This window comes from Rattus rattus, chromosome 1 (assembly GCF_011064425.1).
Source record: "Rattus rattus isolate New Zealand chromosome 1, Rrattus_CSIRO_v1, whole genome shotgun sequence".
Classification (NCBI taxonomy): domain Eukaryota; kingdom Metazoa; phylum Chordata; class Mammalia; order Rodentia; family Muridae; genus Rattus; species Rattus rattus.
Window position 1 is genome coordinate 161,689,641 of NC_046154.1, and position 25,165 is coordinate 161,714,805.

The following is a 25,165-nucleotide window of genomic DNA, read 5'->3' on the forward strand; positions in this document are numbered from 1 at the left end:
ACAAAAAGAAAGAAAGAAGGCTGACTAATTCGTGAGTAGTAATCTAGTAAGCTACACCATACATGCCCTTTATATCAATTCCTGCCTCCAAGTTCCTGCCCTGACTTCCTTAAATTATAGACTCTTCTTACAATATAAAGAAATAAAATGAAATAAACCCTTTCCTGCCCCCCCCACAAATAATTTTTGTCAAATCAGAGAATAAGGTATCAGTTTTTGTGGGGATTAAAGTTATGTATTAAATGGTTCCAGTCAGAGGGATTAAAGATGTGCACTAAAAGGCTGTCTGTGATCTGTCAGTTCACACAGACCTAGAAGGCCTTTGGATGTGGTCAGAGCAGCCATGTGGCTGGATTAAAATTCCTCTACACAACACATTTTTATTAATACTGTGAAGACATTTCTCAAGGGGATTATGTGGTAGGGATGGCTCATCCCCAATATTGGCTACAATGTTCATAGATAAATATATATGGGATAGAATTGAAAAGGAGAAAACTATCTAGGGCAATAGTATTTTCTCTCAGTTCACTAGGACTCCATGATTTAAAATTGATCCATGGTACCATGTAGTCGATCACTAACATAACCTGTTGGAGGGAAATGAAGTATCTATCAAAAATTTGTACTTACATTGTACCAATAGTTGTCACATGTGTGGAAAAAGACAGAAGCACTAAAGCATCACAACCAGTGAGGTGAATTAGTAATGGCCAAATTCCCACTTCTCAATCAAAAATTAAATTAATAAATTGCATCTAACTCATACAACAATTACACAAATGTGAAGTTTGTCTAGATAATTTGACAAGAATAACATTCAATGTTAACTGTATAGTTAAAAAGCAGAATTAGAGAGTTATAGAATTTTTAATGTGACATGATTATACAACTACTGTGTTTGTGGAACTTGTAACATGGATTAAATAAAAAAGTAACTTAATACATAAAATATTTGATAGAATCTGTTTTTATGTTGCTAAACTTGAAGTTTTGATGGTAATGAACACCTGGTAGTAAATACATTGATAAGTTTCTATATACTACTATGCTTTTTGATTTCACATAGTAACTATAAAATTCAACAGTAAAATAAAGCAGAAGTATAATTCTAATTTTTAAAGATATTATTGAATTTTCGTTACTCCTTTTTTGTCTCAAAAGATTTAATAATGAATAAACTAGGTGCCCTACATTCAAAGAAGAATCATTGTAGGATTGGAATCAGCAAATCCCAGAGGTTTTTAGAATACATTATCTTCATTGTATACACTGAGTCTATCTGCTTGTTATGAAAATTAAATTTGGCCAAAGGGAAGCCAGATCAGATATTATCAGCTGATTGGGACAGGTTTCCAATTGTCTCCTTATATAGTGACATCACAGTGTCTTATGAATCTGCTTCTGCTTGCATCCATCATTTCTTCAGCCCAGTCTCTCAGGATTTCTGCACCATCCAGAAAAGGTCACTATCTATTATTTTTGTGCAGCATTGATTCTAACTTAATCAGAGTGCTTTGAAATGTTTCCCCTTCTAGCTTCTAAAAGCAGTTTTCTGACTGCATTTGCTTGAAGAAATCTTAGGGTCACCATAGCAAGTTTTGGAATTTGGGTCTTAGTCTGTTTCTGTGAAATACTAAAAGGTATTAAGGAGCAATATGCTTTATTTGTGAAGCTGGCATAAATCTCAGAAGCAATCCAGCTTGTGATTTTCCTGAGACATGTTTTGTGTAGAAGAGACAAGGGTGAGATGGGTGACAAACATTTGTTCTGAAGAATATTGTGAATATATTTCAACTAGTTTTTAGGTAAATAAAGACTAATTTAGGATTAAATGTTGGATGGTATCATCAGACATACCAAGCATATATTGCTTCCTTGGGAAGAAATGTACATTTTATAACATTTAAAGGCTTATTTTGGAAAAAAAAAGTGGAAGGATTACAATGACTATTTCTTTATAACGACTGATTTTTATATGTTCAGTATATTTCAAACATTGTTCAATCAACAGTATTAGTCTCTGCCTTTTAATGTCTGTTTTATAGCATTAATAACACACACACAGAGCTAAATATAGACAATTCTGAATGACAGAATATGAAACAATAAGAAATAACTAATGCCAATCATTAGCTTTAATATCTAATACATGGTGTGTTGCTCGATAAAGAAAATAACAGAGTGAATATGGTTGAGAACATAAATTATGGGCATTATGATGTTTGTTAAGTTGTAAGAGAGACTGAAGTCAGGATGGTATAGGCTAGCTCTTTGTAGTTTAAATAAGGTAAATCCTATACAAAAAATTATATATTCTGATCAGTCCTTAGAACAATGAGCAATGTTTTACTTTGAGATTTGGAAAGTAATTTAAATGTTCTTTTCTACACTCAGAAAAATTTTAAAGAGATGGCCCAAAGTGATCATAGTAAATAAATATAAAAATGAAAAGCATCCCACTATAATAGATATATTACCAATCTCTATATTATAGCTAATCTCTAGACATGGTTTCAATCCTATAGATTAAGATATTGATAAGAACAAATACTGCACTGGATCCTAGACCAAACTTTATTTTTAAAAGCACAGCTCATTTAGTCCATTATTTTCATGTTATAAATGTGTTTCTCCATTGTCATTTTAAAATGAAACCTATTAAATAATAGTAATTATAACAGGAAAGGGACTTGATATATGTGGTTACATGATTATCTTCTATAATTTAATTACACAATTTGGGAATGGTGTTAAATTTTAAATTAATGTAATATAACAGCATATTTAAAAAATTAAAATCAAAAAGGACTTAATAAAAAATTACACATACAGTTTAAATTTATTGCAAGAATAAATTATTTGAGGGTGTATAGCAGTTCTGACTTAACATAGATATTTCATGTAAAATTATTGAAGGTGATTTTGAACAAAAATCATAAATATTTGTTTTAAATTTAGAATATTATATATACAGTATATACAATTTATGTGTGCATACATAATTATATAAAGTATGTGTTTTATATTTAAATTATATAAATAAGTATATTATCATATATTGTATGTTTCTAGGAGGAATGAAGGGACTTGGTAATAATCTTATAGGAATAATTCTATCACCTTATGGCAAATAGTAATACTAATTTACCTTTTCAATTCTTCTGTATTAAGTTTATATTTCGATTTCTTTTCATCAATAGATTCTGCTAACAGTAACTCAGTATGAAAAACCATTCTGTGATTACTGAATTTGTGCTCTTGGGCATATCAGACAATCCAGAAGTTCAGGTTGCTATTTTTATCTTTTTATTTATTGCGTACATATTAAGTGTCACTGGAAACTTAACCATCATCATACTCACCTTGCTAGACTCCCAGTTAAAGACTCCTATGTATTTTTTCCTCCAGAACTTCTCCTTCTTAGAAATTATTTTCACCAGTGTTTCTATCCCTAGATTTTTGGAGTCAATAATCACTAAAGTCAAGACCATTTCCTATAACAACTGTTTGGCTCAGTTATATTTCTTCATCTCCATGGGAGTATCTGAGTTCTTTCTTTTAACTGCTATGTCTTATGATCGTTATGTTGCAATCTGCAAGCCACTGCACTACACTGTCATCATGAATCAGAAAGTCTGCACCCTTCTTGTTCTCAGCTCATGGATGGCAGGATTCCTGACCATCTTCCCACCATTAATGTTGGTCCTCAAGTTGGACTTCTGTGCTTCTAATGTCATTGATCATTTCTCCTGTGACTACTTCCCTATTTTACAGCTCTCCTGTTCAGATACAAGGAGTTTAGAGATGATTGGTTTTTACTTTGCATTTGTCACTCTGTTGTTTACACTGGCTTTAGTGATCTTGTCATACATCTGCATCATCAGCACCATTCTGAGGTTCCCATCAGCCAGTCAGAGGAAAAAGGCTTTCTCTACTTGTTCCTCTCACATGATTGTCATCTCCATCTCTTATGGAAGCTGCATTTTCATGTATGTCAAACCTTCTGCAAATGAAAGAGCATCACTGACCAAAGGGGTGGCTGTTCTCAATACTTCAATTGCTCCCATGCTGAACCCATTTATTTACACCTTGAGAAATCAACAAGTAAAGCAATCCTTCAAGGATTTAATTCATAAAGTAGTACTTTATAGAAGCAAATGAGGGTACATGTTAAGAGAAAAAAATATTGTAATGGCATAAGACAAAATAAAGTTTACTGTATTCTCCCATCCTGTCCCTATTTCTCAGATGTCTATGCTGCTGAGCACGTTGGTCCTTGGCTTACTATAAATGTGAAAGATATGACAGCATGATTTCCTTTAGACTCATGTATGCTAAATGCAAGCAAAGATTTACATTTCTGGTATTCACTCACTCCTTTCTTGGTTTGCTTGTTTGTTAGATTCGTTTTTGAGATAAAAGTCTGGTGCATAGCCCCAAATGGTCAGACACAACTACTTTCTTGGATTCCTCAGAGCAACTAGAATTTACAAGACTGAGTTTCAGATGTAGAATATTTTACAATTTTGATTAGAGAAACATTTGCTGGGGAACATATATCAATGTGCATATTCTTAATACAAATTTTTATTCTCTTGATATGTAAGAGTAGATACTATCTTGATACTAATATGAAAGTATAGTAAGATTTTATGAAATAAATATTTTAAAGACATCTCTCTGATATTTACACTTATATAATGTATTTATTTTTCTACTTAGAAACAATTTGAAATTGATGGTATTCCTTATTTTTAGTTATTCTGAAAGTATATATATATTGAAACCAATGCTTTATTCTTTCTGTGGTGATCCATGTTTGGCTGTAAAATATATTATAGGGTTAGTCATAATTGTTCTGACCAGAACTATCAATCTGAGAAGAATTTAGTACCAGTGTTTTTATAAAGAACTTATTCTATGTCGTGTCTTGCCTCAGTTATTTTATTCTATTTATACATGGGATATACATATATATCTCCACCTACCCATATATAACCCATAAATATGGATAAATTTATGCTCATAAAGTTGGAGTAACAAGACATGTAAATCAATGACTATATTTTATCCTGGGATTAAAGGAAGATATAACATAATTTTCAGAGCAATAATACCCATTATCATGGTGTAATTTTAAAATGAAACAAAATTTAATGCTTTTTTCTTTTTATGTTTCATAGTATTTAATAAGTCTTTGAACTATTTTTTTCAGCAACTACCTTCATTGAATGTGTTATATGTAATTATGTTCTCTTAAAGGTCTCTCATATATGTTTGGTCTCATAAATAACAATCAATAAAAACAAGGGACTCATAAACTGTCATTGCTATGGTGTAACAGGTTGAGCAGGAAAACATGAATCCTAAGTGATAGAAAAAACTTTCTTAAAGGAAGGAAATGTAAAAGGAATGGAGATGCTGATTTTTAGTACTTTATAGCACCTTCCCAGGTGAAAACTATAGCTAAAACTTGGGTATTAATTCCGATTATGGATTTTTACTCTCTATCTCCAAGAACATTGGTAAACACACTCATACTTGGAGTTATACTCTTGTTATTTACATCCCAATCACCTTGACCACACTCTCTGAGGTTTTAGCTCTATTTTTAATACAAATGTCTGTTATGTTTTATATTTATATTCTTTGTATTTTGTTTATATTGCTTTTATGACAATTTTGGTGGTTTAGACTAGTCCCTTAAGCAGGCTGCAGAGAGAGCAGTTAAAGTATATGTAAAAATATGTCAAACAATTTAACAGACCATTTTTTGATAATTTTCTTTGTTTTTTTCTTTTTTGCTAATTTTCTTTAGTCAAATAAACATGTCTAACTGCAGAAACATTTGTAATACTAGAAAACTAGTTCAGAGACACTGAAAATAGATAGACTTTTAGAAATGTTGGTTTCTCTTCATTGTATAACTGATGTAACTCATTATTCTAAGCATTCTGAATATTAGTTAAACTTTGAAAACTGGAGATGTATAAAACATACACAAGGAAGTAGAAGATTTGAACTTCGACAGACTCATCTGATAGCTCAATGTGTAATCAAACTATATTACATAGGACTTTATTTTTAAGCTTGATATAGTTAGAAGTTTACAGAACATATATATATATAGTATTATTATATCAGTATGTTCATTTCTGTTAATTAAAAATCAGGACTTATTATTTTCTGTCTCTGCTTCATTCAGTTATAGGTTACATAGGACTGTTTTTAAGGGTTATCAGAGATTGTATTCATAATGGTTAGGTGTATGAGAAATGCTAGCTGTGTGAATTAATGCGTACAGTGGAGTTTCTCTGAATAATAATACTTCATTTGTTAATAACCATAGTTTTCAAAGTGCAAATGAGCTGAAAAGTTTCAGTTCAGCTGGATCCCAGCAGCAGGTATGATGGTTCAATTCTGTAGATCTCTTACTTTCTTTTGCTTCTGGAAGCATGGCCTCAGAAGTGGTTTTCTCTTATGGTGCCATCAACAGGATGGTGCTCAAGTTGTCAGCACAGAGGAAGTAAGAAAGTACCAGAGGTAGTGCTTTCTGCCTGAGTATCAGAAAGGAGGGCAAGGTGACCTCACCATGTTCTCGGCAACAAACAGTTGATGATCCTAAACCTGCTTCAGAAGATGCTGCTGTACCAGAGTATACAATGTTTAAGAACAAAATGACCTAAAAAATGGCATCAACAAGAAACTTACAGGAATCAAGCACAAGTAGGAATTACAAGGAAAATAGGAGAAGGCACACCATTTCAGTGAAACTAGAGAACTTCTCATCTTCTCAGAGAGCAAATGTTTTAGTCTTCTCCAGTCTCTTGCCTGAAGTACATAGGAATCTCCTAATTCTTTATGTGTTTTGCAGGCTACCATATTTTTGGCAGAGTTGCTGAGGAGATACAAGCAGATGAAGGATAATCATTTTACCCCTTGACAAATGTCTCTTCTACACCCTCGACTGTCCACCTCTGTCCAACAACTATTTTTTGGTGTTTTATTAACCTTTAATTAAAACAAAACAAAATACCCTCAGGTACCCTGTTTTTGGGGGCATAGGAGTGAACTGTATCTTTTTAAAGACTTCCCTCCTCACCTTTGGTACTCCCTCCCATACTGCCAGCTTCTCAGTTCAATTACTATTGAACTCTACTTGTCTAGTTCTGTGTGAAAAAGGCCCTTCCCTGCACCAACTGGTTGACCTCCTTTTCCTTGACAAATAATGGAAATTAAGGGACCTTTGCCTTAAAAAAATAGTAAAAAATTAACTATTTTTTAAAACATTTGTACTAACTACAAATATAATGCTTTAAAAAGCCACAGATACCATGAATAACCCTCAGAAAGTTGAGAATAATTCCTAATGAAATAAAAAGGAAATAATTAGTACTTTTTGCTATTCTTGGAATCTGAGAGCCACACATTTATGGAAAACAATTATTTATTTTATCAAATATTAAAATATATTTCTTATAATTACATCTCCATGTTAAACAGTGAAATTGAACCTTAAGGACAGTAAGACATCTGTACACTATCACAAGTCTCTTTAATGATTGTTTGTGTTTTTTCCTAGGTCTATCTGATGGCAAAGCACATATTTTTTGTGAATCAAATTTATCCCCTAACATTCTTAATAGCAAATAAACAGTATTTCAGTATAATAATTTTGTTATTTCCTTTTTCACCTCTGTTTAATTATAGAAGCTAGTTAATGAATTGAAAGTATGAAGATTTGAATAAATATTTGCCATAAACCATTATAGTAATGATTGCTACCATTTGTTAATTTGTTATTCAAGGTGATGTAATGATCTCTATATTTCTTTGATTTATTTATATTAACACTTGTATTAGTACCCACAATTAAATGCCCTCATTACTGAAATCAATAATATAAGACTAATATTTTTCTAGAAAAGTTATATAAAATAATTATGGAAAGAGTAAAAAAATCAATAAAATCTTCTAAACACTCAGTGGCCTCTCATGAGGAGTCTTTGTTTTATCTAGTTCAAAGAAATCAACACTAAAGAATTCTTGTGTCATGACCCAGACCCTGCAATGCTTGAATACTGATAAGCATGTTTCAATGTTATTATGAGTAGAGCTGTTTCCTATACCTTGATGTAAATAATCATTTATGTTATATATGTTTTATCTCAAGTTTTTAACACAGTTACAAATGCATAAAATAGAAAGAAAAATATGCCATGAATGATATACTTGTGATTAGCTTGTAAAATGTTTCCAATTATTTTTTAATGAGTTCTAAAAGAATAAAAGACAGGCAAATATAGAAAAAGTTAAAAGTATTTTCCTTATAAAATTATTGAGGTACTTAGGAATGCAATGATCATGTACAGCAAAAATTATTAATTAAAATATAGCACACACATAATAATAACCTATGATGCTTCAAGCCTTATCTCTTTGACTATTAAATATATTTTCCACATCTTAACCAAGTTCACTTGAGGATTGTTCTTGATATTTCTTTGATTTTGGATAAGCAGGGAATAAAGATGTTTTCAAAATGTAAGTCATAAAGGTGTTATATAAACATTTTATTTAAATGTATAAAATCACTTAATTTTTATTTTTCAAGGAATTAATGTTAGAAAGATTATTTGGAGGTTAAGCTAGAATAATTTGGATAAAATCGTTGAAAACAAATGAGAATGAGAATGAAAAAATCATATTCTTCTAGAAAAAATACGAATCTGTGCTAAAGAAGCAAAACATAATTTCAGTGCCTCGGAGTAGCCTGTACAAAGACATCTTTGGGGTAGTTTAAGACTCCAGAAATCACAAGTAATTATATAATATTGAACTTCAAGTTTCTTAAAACTAATTATGTATTTAGCTATCATTTCATATCAATATATAAATCAAAATATGGAATTTTCAAAATGCAAGCCTAGTGTACCACTCCTGCTTTGTATATTGGATCATTTATTTTATTAATTATTTATATATTTACACCCCAAATGTCCCCCCTTCATGGCTTCTTCAACCTCTCCCTCCTTTCCTTTGCTTCTGAGAGGGTGCTCATCTACTCACCCACTCTCACCTTACCTATCCTGGGACATTAAATTTCTATGGGATTAAGTGTATTCTTTCCCACTGAGACCAAATGAGGCAGTCTTCTGCTACATATGTGTGGATGGGGGCACAGACCAGTCCATAAATGCTCTTTGGTTAGTGGCTTAAACTCTGGGAACTCTGAGGGGTTAGTTGATAATATATAATTTGTCCTGTGGTTTGAAATCCCTTTTAGTTCCTTCACTCCTCCCTCTAACTCTTCTGTTTTGACCCTGACCTCAATCCAATGCTTCCTTCAGCAAGGCCACACCTATTCCAAAAAGGCCACACCTTCTAGAACTACCGTTCCCTGGTCCAGGCATATTCAAACCAGCACAATAATCTATGTTGAATTATTAATATACGATAACATTATATTACATATCTAAGTGTAGAAATATAAAATTTTTAGAAGAGGGTTCTTGCCACAAGGAACATGAAAAATGCAACCCTATCTTCATGCCAGATTTATCATGTGTCAGTGTACAGTAAATAAGAAGTTGTGATATATGAAAATGGCACAAGCCATTCTAAAGTGGAGATATTCGTATAAGTTATGTCTTAACTCTTTCCATCAAATATTAATGTTGTATAAAGCAAGTAGAAACTATAAGCACATGTGTTGGCAATAAGATAAGAAGTATTGGATATCCAATTTGAAATTTGAGCAGAAAGCTGGAACTGGGACATCAAAGAAACCAATGGAAAACTGTAAACTTAACAGTCTCACTGTTTTCTACCATGTGATGAATTCATAAATTAAATAACAGGGTTTTAATGACCATGAATATATTGTCTAAACCCATATCTCTGTTGGAACTTTAAAATTCACCTTTTTTGTTTAATTGAAAATAATATTCATTAGATTGGCTTACACAATAAGTCTCCATGCCCCAACAATGGCTGCCTTCACATAGCACATTGAAACTGGTAGTTGTTCAGAACTCAAAGCTGGACACTGGGGACACTACCACTAGTAGCAAAAGAGCCATTGTCTTCAGTCCATGTTGGAAGGCCAAAGAGGCTGGTTCTGATGTCAGCAAATGAGGGTGGGGGCACCACTAGCAGCAGCAGAAGCAGAAATAGGGTAGATGAAATTGACAGCAATACATGAAGACCAAAAGGCAGGGATATAAATGTACTCATCTAGGCCTGCCATGTTTAGTTATGTGCATATGGATCATCACATAAATGAATACAGTAAATTTACATTTTGCTTTGTTATCTGAACTCTTCTTGAAAATTAAAACAAACAAAACCCAAAAACAAGCCTCTAAATCTAAAGCTAACCTACAGAAAAGGACAAGGGTACAGTTTGAGACACTAATATAAACTGTCCTACAGTTAAAATAAAAACAACACTTTTACTACTTCCAAAGAATTAAGTTAAAAGATATCGTAATCCTTGTGATGGAGAGCTACAGTTGCCAAGATCTTTCATTTCCTCACACTTTGTTATACTAAAGGAATTCTCAAGTTTCATATCATGCTTAATATACTTCTCCATGAATAACTTATTATTGCATGCACATATATAACCATATCAAAGTATCATATTATGTACCTTAAATGTATTCAGCTGTTGTCACTCATATTTAATGAGCTGGACAATATAAAATAAAATTTTTGTTATATATACACCATCTCATTTTTATATAAAATAAATGGTTAGTTGCTTTATCAAAATGCATAAAACTTATTTTTCATTAATATTAATTTTGTTAAACTGTACAATATTCTTTCAGAGGACAATCATGACAGGCCCTATTTTGTGAGCACTGCATAGTCTCAGTAATAGTGTCAGGCCTTGGGGCCTCCCACTGACCTGGATCCCACTTTGTACTTGTTGCTGAACCTCCTTTTCCTCAGGTTTTCTCCATTTTGGTTCCTGTAGGTTTTCAGACAAGAACAATTATGGGTCAGTGTTTTGACTGTAGGATGGCAAACCCAGCCCTCACTTGATGCCCTGTCTTTCTGCTAGAGATAGACTCTACAAGTTCCCTCTCCCCGCTATAGGGCATTTCATCACCTCAGGTCCCTTCCTTTGAGTTCTGAGAATCTCTAACCTCCCAGGTCTTTGGTACATTCTCGAAGGTGCCATAAATGTGAACACTAAAATTATGATGATTAAATTATATTGTAAAATGTCATTTTGTTTCATTTTGAGCACAATGTGTTTTAATTGTTAATATTTAACACATCATTCAAACTTTTTATTTTATGATACCTTGGCACCTAACAAAATTAAGAATAAGCCACCAAATGTGTGGAAAAATTACATTTGAAAAATATAATTAAATGTTAATTGTTTAAGGGCTCCAGGTTTTCAAGAAAGCACATTTCATAGATATTTTTGTTGCTCATGAATTATTAGATGAGAATAAATGTGAAGTAATTAATGTAACTAAATGTAACTAATGTCAGTAGGTATTTAGTAGATGACAACATTGTGTGCTCTCTGGGATAGAATTATTAACACATTCTCAAGAGACAACCACTGGTGAGCAGGGTTAGAGGTTACTGAAATATAGAATGTTGACCGGGGAAATCCCCCATGGTCTATAAGACAGCAGAGCTATGGCCTGGGCTTTGTTTTCTTCACAAAGGCACAAGGCTTTTGAAGTAAAAACAGATACATTTAGAACATTTGTTACTTAAGTACAAGCTGTTAGAAACATTTGCACTTATCATACCAAAGTGGTTCCATCCATCTGTTCTCTTGTTAAACAGTACTTCCTGATGAGCTACTCAAAATTACAGATGGCTGGAGGATATTTCCTTATCTCTGAGGAATTTTAATAATCGATTTTTGTATCAAGTATTTCTGTTCAATCATCATAAAAATAAAAAATTAACATCTGATTAATATGAATGTTGTAAATGTCCAGCAGAACAGCCATACCTTACACTCTGTTTCTCAGAGAAAATACCTACCCTTATAAAATAAATAGGCAATGGTATTTAGTATTTAAGAGACAAAAATCTAAAGAATATCATATTCTCTAGTCTTGTGTTTGAATAACTGAGAACTAATTAATTGGTGAATTAGTGAATTAATTAATAGGAAAAATTTTCTATGTACATCTGGGTATCCCTGTGGATGAATGGACCTATACAATGAGTGTTCTTATGTGGATTAAGAAAGCTGGAAAATAGATTATCTACGATTAAGCTTCAAAATAAGCAAAAGTATGATAAAATGGAAAACATGCTATAGGACAATTCAAGAGACAGAGCTACTAAGACCCAAGGCAAGTAAAAAATTCTCCCATTTTTGCTTTAGAGAAAAAATGAAAGCAAATAGTATCTGCCTCTTTAATCTCGAATGGAAAAATTTCTTTGTAATCTGCATGCATTTTTAAATTTGTAGACAGAATCAACTGTTACATATGTTGGTAGAATGTTGTCAATAACTAAATGTATATATTTACTTTTTAAAAAATAAAGTAATTGGTTGGGGATTTAGCTCAGTGGTAGAGTGCTTGCTTAGCAAGCACAAGGCCCTGGGTTCGGTCCCCAGCTCCGGGAAATAAAATAAAGTAATTAAAATTCTATCTTAGTCTTATATGTATATCATATTCTCTTCCTTTGTTCTTAACTGTCATTCCACAATATTCCTGTTAAAATAAATTTAGTTTCTTAAATGTAGATAAAACTTTAAATACTTTATTTGCTAAGAAGAATTATTAGCTGATTTCTCATGTGTAAAAATATAAGAATCTGTCATTACCTTTCAAGAACACTAGAAAAACATTTATGTTTTTTTAGAAGGAAGTCCACTCTAATGGATATATTGACTTAAAAAGCGAAATTCATGTTACAATGTTAACAGTGGTGTGACCTAATTAGACATAAAGTAAAAATTACTGATTTTATATTCCATCTTCTAATGCTATGACTTACAATACAAAAATTTATACTTAAGTGGCCATTAAGTGAGCTGCACTCATAAATGTACACTAAAACTGTGTGATAATAATAGTTCACATCCTCACAGGAGAATGTTTTGTTTAGCTCTGTACCTTATTTTTTAATAGGAGTATTTGGCTCTCTGGAGTCTAACTTCTTGAGCTCTTTGTATATTTTGGATATCAGCCCTATATCAGATGTAGGATTAGTAAAGATCTTGTCCCAATCTGTTGGTAGCCATTTTGTCCTAATGACAGTGTCTTTTGCTTTACAAAAGCTTTGCAGTTTTATGAGGTCCCATTTGTTGATTCTTGATCTTAGAGCATGGGCCATTGGCGCTTGTTTCAGGAAATATTTCCCAGTACCTATATGATTGAGACTCTTCCCCACTTTTTCTTCTATTAGTTTGAGTGTATCTGGTTTGACGTGGAGGTCCTCGATCCACTTGGACTTAAGCTTGGTACATGGTGATAAGAATGGCTCGATTTCCATTTTTCTACATGCTGACCTCAAATTGAACCAGCACCATTTGTTGAAAATGTTCTTCCATTGGATAGTTTTAGCTCCTTTGTCAAGGATCAAGTGACTGTAGGTGTGTGGGTTCATTTCTGGGTCTTCAGTTCTGTTCCATTGCTCTATCTGCCTGTCTCTGTACCAATACTATACAGTTGTTTGGTTTTTTTTTATGTTTATTTCTCTGTAATACTGCTTGAAGTCAGGGATGGTGATTCCCCCAGAAGTACTTTTATTGTTGAGTATAGTTTTTGCTATTCTGGGTTTTTTGTTATTTCAAATAATTTGCAAATTGCTCTTTCTATCTCTGTAAAGAATTGAATAGGAATTTTGATGGGGATTACATAGAATTTGTAGATCGCTTTTGGCAAAATGGCTATCTTTACTATATAATCCTGCCAATCCATGAACATGGAAGATCTTTCCATCTTCTGAGACCTTCCTCAATTTCTTTCTTCAGGACTTGAAGTTCTTGTCATACAGATCTTTCACTTGCTTGGTTAAAGTCACACCAAGATATTTTATATTTTTGGGAATATTTTGAAGGTTTCATTTCCTTAATTTCTTTCTCAGCCTGTTTATCCTTTGAGTAGAGGAAGGCTCTAACTGATTTGTTAGAGTTAATTTTATACCCTGACATTTTGCTGAATTTGTTTTTCAGAAAATTGGACGTTCCCTTACCTGAAGACCCAACTATAACCTCTCGTGGGCATATACCCAAAAGATGATCCAACATTCATAGTAGATTTATTTATAATAGTCAGAAGTTGGAACGAACCCAGATTGGCTTCGATAGAGGAATGGATCCAAAAAATGTGGTAAAACTACACAATGGAATACTACTCAGCTATCAAAAACAATGACTTCATAAAATTCATAGGCAAATAGAATGAACTAGAAAATATCATCCTGAGTGGGGTAACTCAATCACAGAAAAACACACTTGGTATGCACTCATTGATAAGTGAAAATTAGCCAAAAACCTCAAATTAACCAAGATGCAAACAGACCACGGGAATCTCAAGAAGAAGAATGAACAAAATGCAGTTGCTCCCACTCCCTCTTAAAAGGGGGGAAATATCCATAGGAAGGAATATGGAAGAAAATTTCAGAGCAGTGATTCAAGGAATGGCCATTCAGAGCTTGACCCATATGTGGTCCATATATATATAGCCACCAAAACTAGATAAGATTGATGAAGCTAGAAAGTGCATGTTGAAAGGGACCAGATATAGATCTCTCCTGAGAGACACATCCAGAACATGACCAATACAGAGGTCAATGCTAGCAGAAAACCACTAAACTGAGAATTAGACCCCATTTGGGGGAATTAGAGGAAGTATTGAAAGAGTTGAAGGGGGGGGGGATTTAGCTCAGTGGTAGAGTGCTTGCCTAGCAAGTGCAAGGCCCTGGGTTCGGTCCCCAGCTCCAAAAAAAAAAAAAAAAAAAAAAAAAAAAAAGAAAAAAAAACAAAGAAAGTTGAAAGGGCTTGTAACACGATAAAAACAACAATGCCAATCAACCAGAGCTTCCAGGGACTAAACCACTACAGAAAGACTATATATGGACTGACCCAGGGCTCCAACTGCTTATGTGGCACAGAATAGCCTTCTTGGTGCACCAGGAGAAGGGGAAGCCCTTGGTCCTGCCAAGGTTAGACCCCAGTGCAGGGGAGTATGGGGGGCAACAAGGGGGATGTACAGGAGGTATACCCATATGGGGGAGGGGGAAGAAAGGGATTGGAGGCTTATGGACAGGAAACCGGAATGGGGAATAACCTTTGAAATGAAAGTAAAGAAATATATCTAATAAAAATTTTAAAAATAATAGTTCATATCTAATTGTTATGAAGTATAGAAAATATTTTAAAACTATTTGTTACAATGATATTAATCATGAACCATATCTTTCAATTCATTTAAAATATTTCTGTTTTACACAAACTATCTTTAAAAGAGGAAATAGAAGAAGATGCAACATCAGGAAGGGGAAAAGAGGGAGGATGTGTTCCCACGGAGATTAAAGAAATTATCCTCATGACTCTGAACTTAAGATTGATTTTCCTCATTTTATTAACCACGTATATATTAAGTGTCACTGGAAATCTGACTATCATCGCTTTGACCATCGTAGACTCCCATCTACAAACACCAATGTATTTTGCTTCCATGGAAGTCTCATTTACAAACATATGTATCCCTAGATTTCTGGGATCTATTGTCACCCGGAATAAGACAATTTCTTATAATAACTGTGCTGCCCAGCTCTTTTTCTTTATCTTCATGGGGATGTGTGAATTTTACATTCCAACTGCCATGTCCTATGACTGCTGTGTTGCCTTCTGTAAACCTCTTCACTACACAACCATCATGAACAGGAAACTCTGCACCTTGTTTGTATTGTGTGTCTGGCTAGGTAGTTTTCTGACTGTTTTCCCACCTCTTATGTTTTTGCCACCACATGATTATCGTGCTTCTAATGTCCTTGATCATTTTGCTGTGACTTTTTCCCCCTCTTGTAACTGTCTTGCTCAGATACATTGTTTCTAGAAGTGATTGGTTTCTAAGTTGCTCTTATTGCTCTGCTGTTCACTTTGGCATTGGTAATTTTATCTTACATGTACATTATCGGGACTATTTTAAGAATTCCATCTACCAGCCAGAGGAAAACGTCTTTCTCCACTTGTTCCTCTCACATGATTGTCATCTCCCTCTCTTATGGAAGCTACATATTAATTTATACCAATCCTTCAGCAAAAGAAAAGGCCTCATTGACCAAAGATGTGGCAATTCTCAATATTTCTGTTGTCCCCATGTTAAACCCCTTCATTTATAGCCTAAGGAACTAGGAAGTAAAGCAAGCATTCAAAGGTGTAGTACACAAAGTAGTATTTCCTGTAAGCAAATGAAATTAAAAGCACTTTAAAAATAAAAAAAAACTCTACTAAGATATAATGAATTATAATTTTGAAATTATTAGTATCTTTTCTGATAGTTTCTTTGCATCTAACATTGTAGCAACCTATATAGTTTTAGAGTCACTTCTCTTATCTTTACAATCATGTATATATTTATATTACACTGTTGTTTGGAAATCTTTAAAAATATTGACAGGATGGAAAAATCCAAAGCCAGATCAATTCTCAGTACTGAGAGGAAATTGAGGCAGAAAATTACACCCGTAGCCTAGGAGTTCTTGGTAATTCTTGGATGCCTGGAAAAAGTGTTTGTTTCTTTTAGTGTATAAACCTGAATAAGTTGTTTACATTCTAATGAAAGGCAAAACAACTAAGAATATTTCGGTAGCACAAATTGGCCTTGGTAGTCAAAAATTGACAAAGACACAAAGTCGATTGAGAAGGAAGGGGAAAAGAAAGATGAATGTGACCAAACTCTGTTGTACAAAATTTCCAAAAAACTAACAAAAGCAATAAAAAGTATTTTTTGCACAGATTCTTTTGGAAATGTTATATATTTTAAAGAAATATTCTATGGGAGGGTACCATATAGCAGTTCTAATTCTGTTTATATATCCATAATTTATATATATTCTATCATCAAAATAATCAGAAAAAACTTATAGATTTTATGTTCCATATTTTCAAAATTTATTGACATTTTTCATAGCATTTAAGATTGTCTATGTTCTGTATACTCATTCCTTATGAGCAATAGGCTCTATTTCAATGTATTTTTAAATGCAAGTTTATGTTTTGTAGATTTTAAACTGTGCCACACTTGTTCTCTCTGTAAATTAAGTGAGTTATGTCTTTAAAACAGAAAAGGTAATTTGGGGATGCCCTCTAATTGTTTCAACCATGTGGGCATCAATTCCATAACTTGTCTTCTGCCTTGAGATATCTGTAGCTAATTAATAATTATACAGTGTGAGAGTTCATTTCTTTCTTTTACATTTTCCCAACTAGTTAAGATTAGAAAATGTTATATCAGCAACACCCCATGAGCAAACTTAAGCCTCGGGACGACAGGTAAGACAAACTTTCCAGCTCCAAGCGACCTGCCTGGTGAACTCAAGACACAGGCCCACAGGAACAGCTGAAGACCTGTAGATAGGAAAAACTACACGCCCGAAAGCAGAACACTCTGTCCCTATAACTGGCTGAAAGAAAACAGGTCTACAGCACTCCTGAAACACAGGCTTATAGGACAGTCTAGCCACTGTCAGTAATAGCAGAACAAAGTAACACTAGAGATAATCTGATGGCGAGAGGCAATCACAGGAACCCAAGCAACAGAAACCAAGACTACATGGCATCATCGGAGCCCAATTCTCCCACCAAAGCAAACACAGAATATCCAAACACACAAGAAAAGCAAGATCTAGTTTCAAAATCATATTTGGTCATGATGCTGGAGGACTTCAAGAAAGACATGAAGAACTTCCTTAGAGAAACACAGGAAAACATAAATAAACAAGTAGAAGCCTACAGAGAGGAATCACAAAAATCCCTGAAAAAATTCCAGGAAAACATAAATAAACAAGTAGAAATCTATAGAGAGGAATCACAAAAATTCCTGAAAGAATTCCAGGAAAACACAATCAAATAATTGAAGGGTTTAAAAATGGAAATAGAAGAAATCAAGAAAGAACACATGTAAACAACCCTGGATATAGAAAACCAAAGGAAGAGACAAGGAGCCGTAGATACAAGCATCATCAATAGAATACAAGAGATAGAAGAGAGAATCTCAGGAGCAGAGAGTCCATAGTAATCATCAACTCATCAGTCAAAGATAATGTAAAGCAGAAAAAGCTACTGGTCCAAAACATACAGGAAATCCAGGACTCAATGAGAAGATCAAACCTAAGGATAATAGGTATAATAGGTATAGAGTGAAGACTCCCAGCTCAAAGGACCAGTAATTGCTTCAACAAAATCATAGAAGAAAACTTCCCTAACCTAAAAAAAGAGATACCCATAGGCATACAAGAAGCCTACAGAACTCCAAATAGATTGGACCAGAAAGGAAACACCTCCCGACACATAATAGTCAAAACAACAAACGCACAAAATAAAGGAAGAATATTAAAAGCAGTAAGGGAAAAAGGTCAAGTAACATATAAAGGCAGACCTATCAGAATCAAACCAGACTTTTCGCCAGAGACTATGAAAGCCAGAAGATCCTGGACAGATGTCACACAGACCCTAAGAGAACACAAATGCAAGCCCAGGTTACTGTATCTGGCAAAAATCTCAATTAACATAGATGGAGAAACCAAGATATTCCATGACAAAACCAAATTAACACAATATCTTTCTACAAATCCAGCACTATAAAGGATAATAAATGGTAAAGCCCAACATAAAGAGGCAAGCTACACCCTAGAAAAAGCAAGAAACTAACGTTTTGGCAACAAAACGAAGAGAAGAAAAGCACACAAACATATCCTCACATCCAAATATGAATAAAACAGAAAGAAATGATCACTATTCCTTAATACCTGTCAACATCAATGGTCTCAACTCCCCAATAAAAAGGCATAGATTAACAGACTGGATATGCAATGAGGACCCTGCATTATGCTGCCTACAGGAAACACACCTCAGAGACAAAGACAGACGCTACCTCAGAGTGAAAGGCTGGAAATCAACTTTCCAAGCAGATGGTCGGAAGAAGCAAGCTGGGATAGCCATTCTAATATCAAATAAAATCAATTTTCAACTAAAATTCATCATAAAAGATAAGGAAGGACACTTCATATTCATTAAAGGAAAAATCCACCAAGATGAATTCTCAATCCTAAATATCTATGCCCCAAATACAAGGGCATCTACATAAGTAAAAGAAACCTTACTAAAGCTCAAAACACACATTGCACCTCACACAATAATAGTAGGAGATTTCAACACCCTACTCTCATCAATGGACAGATCATGGAAACAGAAATTAAACAGAGACGTAGACAGACTAAGAGAAGTCATGAACCAAACGGACTTAACAAATATTTATAGAACATTCTATCTTAAAGCAAAAGGATATACATTCTTCTCAGCTCTTCATGGTACTTTCTCCAAAATTGACCATATAATTGGTCAAAAAACGGGCCTCAACAGGTACAGAAAGATAGAAATAATCCCATGCGTGCTATCAGACCACCACGGCCTAAAGCTGGTCTTCAATAACAATAAGGGAAGAACGCCCACATATACCTGGAAGTTGAACAATGCTCTACTCAACGATAACCTGGTCAAGGAAGAAATAAAGAAAGAAATTAAAGACTTCTTAGAATTTAATGAAAATGAAGGTACAACATACCCAAACTTATGGGACACAGTGAAAGCTGTGCTACGAGGAAAATTCATAGCTCTGAGTGCCTGCAGAAAGAAACAGGAGAGAGCATATGTCAGCAGCTTGACATTACACGTAAAAGCTCTAGAACAAAAGGAAGCAAATACAACCAGGGGGAGTAAAAGACAAGAAATAATCAAATTCAGAGCTGAATCCAACCAAGTAGAACCAAAAAAGACCTTAGAAAGAATCAACAGGACCAAAAGTTGATTCTTTGAGAAAATCAACAAGATAGATAAACTCTTAGCCAGACTAACAAGAGGACACAGAGATTGTGTCCAAATTAACAAAGTCAGAAATGAAAAGGGAGACATAACTACAGATTGAAAGGAAATTCAAAAAATCATCAAATCTTACTATAAAAGCCTGCATTCAATAAAACTTGAAAATCCGCAGGAAATGGACAATTTCCTAGACAGATACCAGGTACCGAAGTTAAATCAGGAACAGATAAACCAGTTAAACAACCCCATAACTCCTAAGGAAATAGAAGGAGTCATTAAAGGTCTCCCAACCAAAAAGAGCCCAGGTCCAGTCGGCTTTAGTACAAATTCTATCAGACCTTCATAGAAGACCTCATACCAATACTATCCAAACTATTCCACAGAATTGAAACAGATAGAGCACTACCAAATTCCTTCTATGAAGCCACTATTACTCTTATACCTAAACCACACAAAGTCCCAACAAAGAAAGAGAACTTCAGATCAATTTTCCTGATGAATATCGATGCAAAAGTACTCAATAAAATTCTGGCAAACTGAATCCAAGAGCATATCAAAACAATCATCCACCATGATCAAGTAGGCTTCATCCCAGGCATGCAGGGATGGTTTAATATACGGAAAACCATCAAGGTGATCCATTATATAAACAAACTGAAAGAACAAAACTACATGATCATTTCATTAGACGCTGAGAAAGCATTTGACAAAATTCAACACCCTTTCATGATAAAAGTCCTGGAAAGAATAGGAATTCAAGGCCCATACCTAAACATAGTAAAAGCCATATACAGCAAACCAGTTGCTAACATTAAACTAAATGGAGAGAAACTTGAAGCAATCCCACTAAAATCAGCTACTAGACAAGGCTGCCCACTCTCTCCCTACTTATTCAATATAGTTCTTGAAGTTCTAGCCAGAGCAATCAGACAACAAAAGGAGATCAAGGGGATACAGATCGGAAAAGAAGAAGTCAAAATATCACTATTTGCAGATGATATGATAGTATATTTAAGTGATCCCAAAAGTTCCACCAGAGAACTACTAAAGCTGATAAACAACTTCAGCAAAGTGGCTGGATATAAAATTAACTCAAATAAATCAGCAGCCTTCCTCTACACAAAAGAGAAACAAGACAAGAAAGAAATTAGAGAAACAACACGCTTCATAATAGACCAAAACAGTATAAAATACCTCAGTGTGACTTTAACCAAGCAAGTAAAAGATTTGTACAATAAGAACTTCAAGACTCTGAAGAAAGAAATTGAAGAAGACCTCAGAAGATGGAAAGATCTCCCATGCTCATGAATTGGCAGGATTAATATAGCAAAAATGGCCATTTTACCAAAAGCGATCTACAGATTCAATGCAATCCCCATCAAAATACCAATCCTCCAAAAGATCCAACAAGCAGCTAAAAGAGTCAGATAAATATATTTGTACTCAACCAATGAACAGAAGCTGCTAACCTTTCTGGTTTTATTTGAAAACTGGAGGAAGCTGAGGAGGAATGTAACCGTGTAGCAGGACTAGCAGTCTCAATTAACTTGGACCCTGGAGATCTCTCAGACACTGGATCACTACCCATGTAGCATACACCAGCTGATATGAGACCTACAACACATATAAAATGGAGGACTCCCAGGTCTGGGTTCAGTCAGAGAAGATGCACTTAACCCTCAAGAGACTGAAGGCCCCAGGAAGTTTAGAGGTCTGGTGGGGTGGGTAGGGTGGGGGCATCCTTGTGGAGATGGAGGTGGGTGGGTATGGGATGTAGAATAGTCAGGGAGTAGACTGTGAGGTGAATAAAATCTGGAGTGTAAAAGTAAATAAATAAATAAATAAATAATATATTCATATTGAATAAAAAATGAGTCAGTAAAATAAAAGATTTGTCTTGTCCCAATATAGTTATAAAGGAGAAAAAATACAAGAGATTAAAATATATACCACAACAGGTAACTTTATAAATTTTAGCACAGCACATTGTACAAATTACCAATGATATTGAAACCTAAAGAATAAACAAGTTAGTATTATCAGCAGTGTATTCATTATACCAAGGAGAGAACAAACCTGCCATTGCTATTTTTCCTTACTCGAGAATATCATGAAGCCTTGAGAGAGAAACATGGTAAGGAAATGCACATATCACAAAGTCTCAGATGAACAGACATACCCGTACTAAGCAGAAAACTCTTACTATCTAAAACCCATCTAAGACTTGCTGTAAAGTAGAGCTTATGAGATATGGAGAAATAATTCTTTTCTGTCACTAGACAACTTATCAATACTATGTAACACAAGTGATACGACACTTTTTTTTTTTTTTTTTTGCTTTTAAGTTGAAGTGCTATGTAAACACAACTTCCATTCTAACGATTAGTCTGAATTTTCCCTCTGGTATAATATTTGTTTATAAAACTCTTTAAAAAGGGGGGAAGAAGCTTTTACTATTTGTATAACTGTATTTGATGTCTGTTCAAATATTGTCCATTTATGATTCATTATGTCATTTATGAATCATTATAATAATTTGAAAAACAAATTATTAGCAAGGAAATATATTTTTGGCTACATTGTGAAACATTATTGGTTTAATTTAAAAATAATTTTGTGTTATTCTGTTATTGTGTGATTATGTCATTACCCTTCCCTTTTCTCTTCCCATCTTTTTTTATGTACCACACTTTCTTGCTCTTTTTCTCTCTTTCAAAATCACAATTCAAGGGCTGGGTAGATTAAGAACACCAACTGCTCTTCCAGAGGTCCTGATTTCAAATCCCAGCAATCACATGGTAGCTCACAACCATCTTTAATGAGATCTGATGCCCTCTTCTGGTGTGTCTGAAGACTGCTACAGTGTACTTATATATAATAAATAAATAAATCTTTAAAAAATCACATTTCACCATTAATCACTATTATATACATATAAATACAACCTATTTAGTCTGTATATAGGTCTGTGTGTCTGAGACCTAAATTACAACATGTCCTAACTAAAAATTCAAGAAAATTTAGACACACTAGCATTTTGAGGCTAATACTAAAGTTTGTTATTACTTTAGGATGAACCTAAAAACTCAGAACTGCAAATCACAACTAGAGGGAAATATGTTCCTATTTCAGAAATAAGAAATTAGGAAAAATTATTTTAAATGAAATGCTGAAGATTTTTTTCCAAGACTTTCAACATGAAGGGGTATTGAATTTTGTCAAATGTTTTCTCAGCATCTAATGAGATGATCATGTGGAAATTTTTTTTTTGAGTATTTTTATATTTACATTTCAAATGTTATTCCCTTTCCCAGTTTCTGTCCATAAGCCCTCTATCCCATTACTCTCTCCCTTCTATAAGGGTGTTCCCTTCCCCAACCATGCCCACTCCTGCCTTCTGTCCCTGGCATTCCCCTACACTGGGGGAGGGGCCAGCTTTGGCAGGACTAAAGGCTTCTCCTTACATTGGTGCCTAACAAGGCCATTCTCTGCTAAATATGCATCTGGAACCTGGGTCTGTCCATGTGTAGTCTTTGGGTAGTGGTTTCATCCCTGGAAGATCTGGTTAGTTGGTATTGTTGTTCTTATGGTATTGCTAGCCCCTTCAGCTCCTTCAATCCTTTCTCTAACTCCTCCAATGTGGACCCCATTCTCAGTTCATCGTTTTGCTGCAGAATTTGCTTCTGTATTTGTCACGCTCTGGTTGAGCCTCTCAGGAGATGGCAATATCATATCAGGGTCGTATCAGCATGTACTTCTTGGCTTCATCAAGATTGTCTAGGTTTGGTGGCTAGATCCACTGGTGGGGCAGTCTATGAATGACTATTCCTTCAGTCAGTGCTCCAAACTTTGTTTCCATATGTCATCATATGAATATTTTTGTTCTCTCTTTTAAGAAGAACTGAAGAATCCACAGTTCGTTCGTCCTTCTTCTTGACTGAAGAATTTTTTAAAGGAACTCTTAAAACCCTTGCCTATTTTTGGTAGAGATATGAAATTATATAGCAATTCTCTATGGATTTTCCTAAAAGTATTAAATATAGAAGTGCCATATAATTCAACTATTAGGTAAATGTGAAGTGAAGTCAACATGCTGAATAGCCAATAAAATGGAAAGAATATCACTGTCCACCTAAAAGAAAAACTAGGGTAAATTAGCATTTATATAGAATAATTAATCAGCTGTAGAAAAGAATAGACCCTATTTCATGTAGTAACATGGAAGAAAATGAAAATCGTTGTAAAAAAATAAAGCAAGCACAGAAAGTCAAATGTTAGTTGTACTCCCATGTGTACTTGAATTCATAGAAGAAACTAAAGAGATACGGTTGATTAGTACATATTAAGTTGTAGTTAAACAGTAACAAGAAGTTCTGGTGTGCTATCAAAGAAGGATAATTATAGACAAAGCTAATGTACTGTATATTTCAAAAACAGAAAAAATATTCTGAAATAATATATTAATTAAAATTCATATTAAATAGACATCCTTCAGAAATCTATATCCCATTCCTTGAAACTGTTATAATTGATTTAATCACTTGACCTCTTGTTATAAATCATTCTTTTATTAACATAATTAATAAAATGAGAAATTAATATCAAATTTCAAATGATGACTTCTTAAAACAAGGTATGGAAGTGTCTAGACTTCTCTGGGTGAAGCAATAACACTATTTTCATATTTTAATAGAATGGAAATCAAAACAGTACATTTATGTCAGTCATGGGAAAGCATGACATTTTTTCCTTTACTAATTCTCTAAGATAGTACAAATTGTGTTTTGATCATATTGACCCCTTTCTTCAACTCATTCCAGATCCATCCGCATCTCCCAATTTCATTTTTATTTTTAAATACGTTATATCCATTTAAAATCCATTATACCCAAATATCCTCGGTGGACGGATTCCTGTGGAATGCAGTAAACATACTGGGGATCACATCCTTAAAAAAAAAAAAAAAAAAGCTTACTCTCCCTCTCCTAAGAGCTACCAATGCTCAACATCTTCTCAGCTAAGTGTGGTGTGGCACATTGTGCCTTTATCTTTGCACACAGCAGGAATTTTGTTTGGCTTGACCTTCCATAGGTCTTCAGAATGTTGTTTCTGCCA

General features: G+C 34.0%; 1 protein-coding gene and 1 pseudogene across 1 annotated transcript; both read left to right on the plus strand.

Annotated features, from left to right (window-relative positions):
• The first annotated feature begins 3,225 nt into the window (after positions 1-3,225).
• On the plus strand, positions 3,226-4,164 carry LOC116889954 (olfactory receptor 6C3-like). Its single transcript, XM_032890757.1, has one exon. It carries the CDS (start codon positions 3,226-3,228, stop codon positions 4,162-4,164), a length of 939 nt encoding a protein of 312 aa, XP_032746648.1.
• An 11,387-nt stretch (positions 4,165-15,551) lies between these two features.
• On the plus strand, positions 15,552-16,423 carry LOC116910734 (annotated as a pseudogene).
• Positions 16,424-25,165: the final 8,742 nt, after the last annotated feature.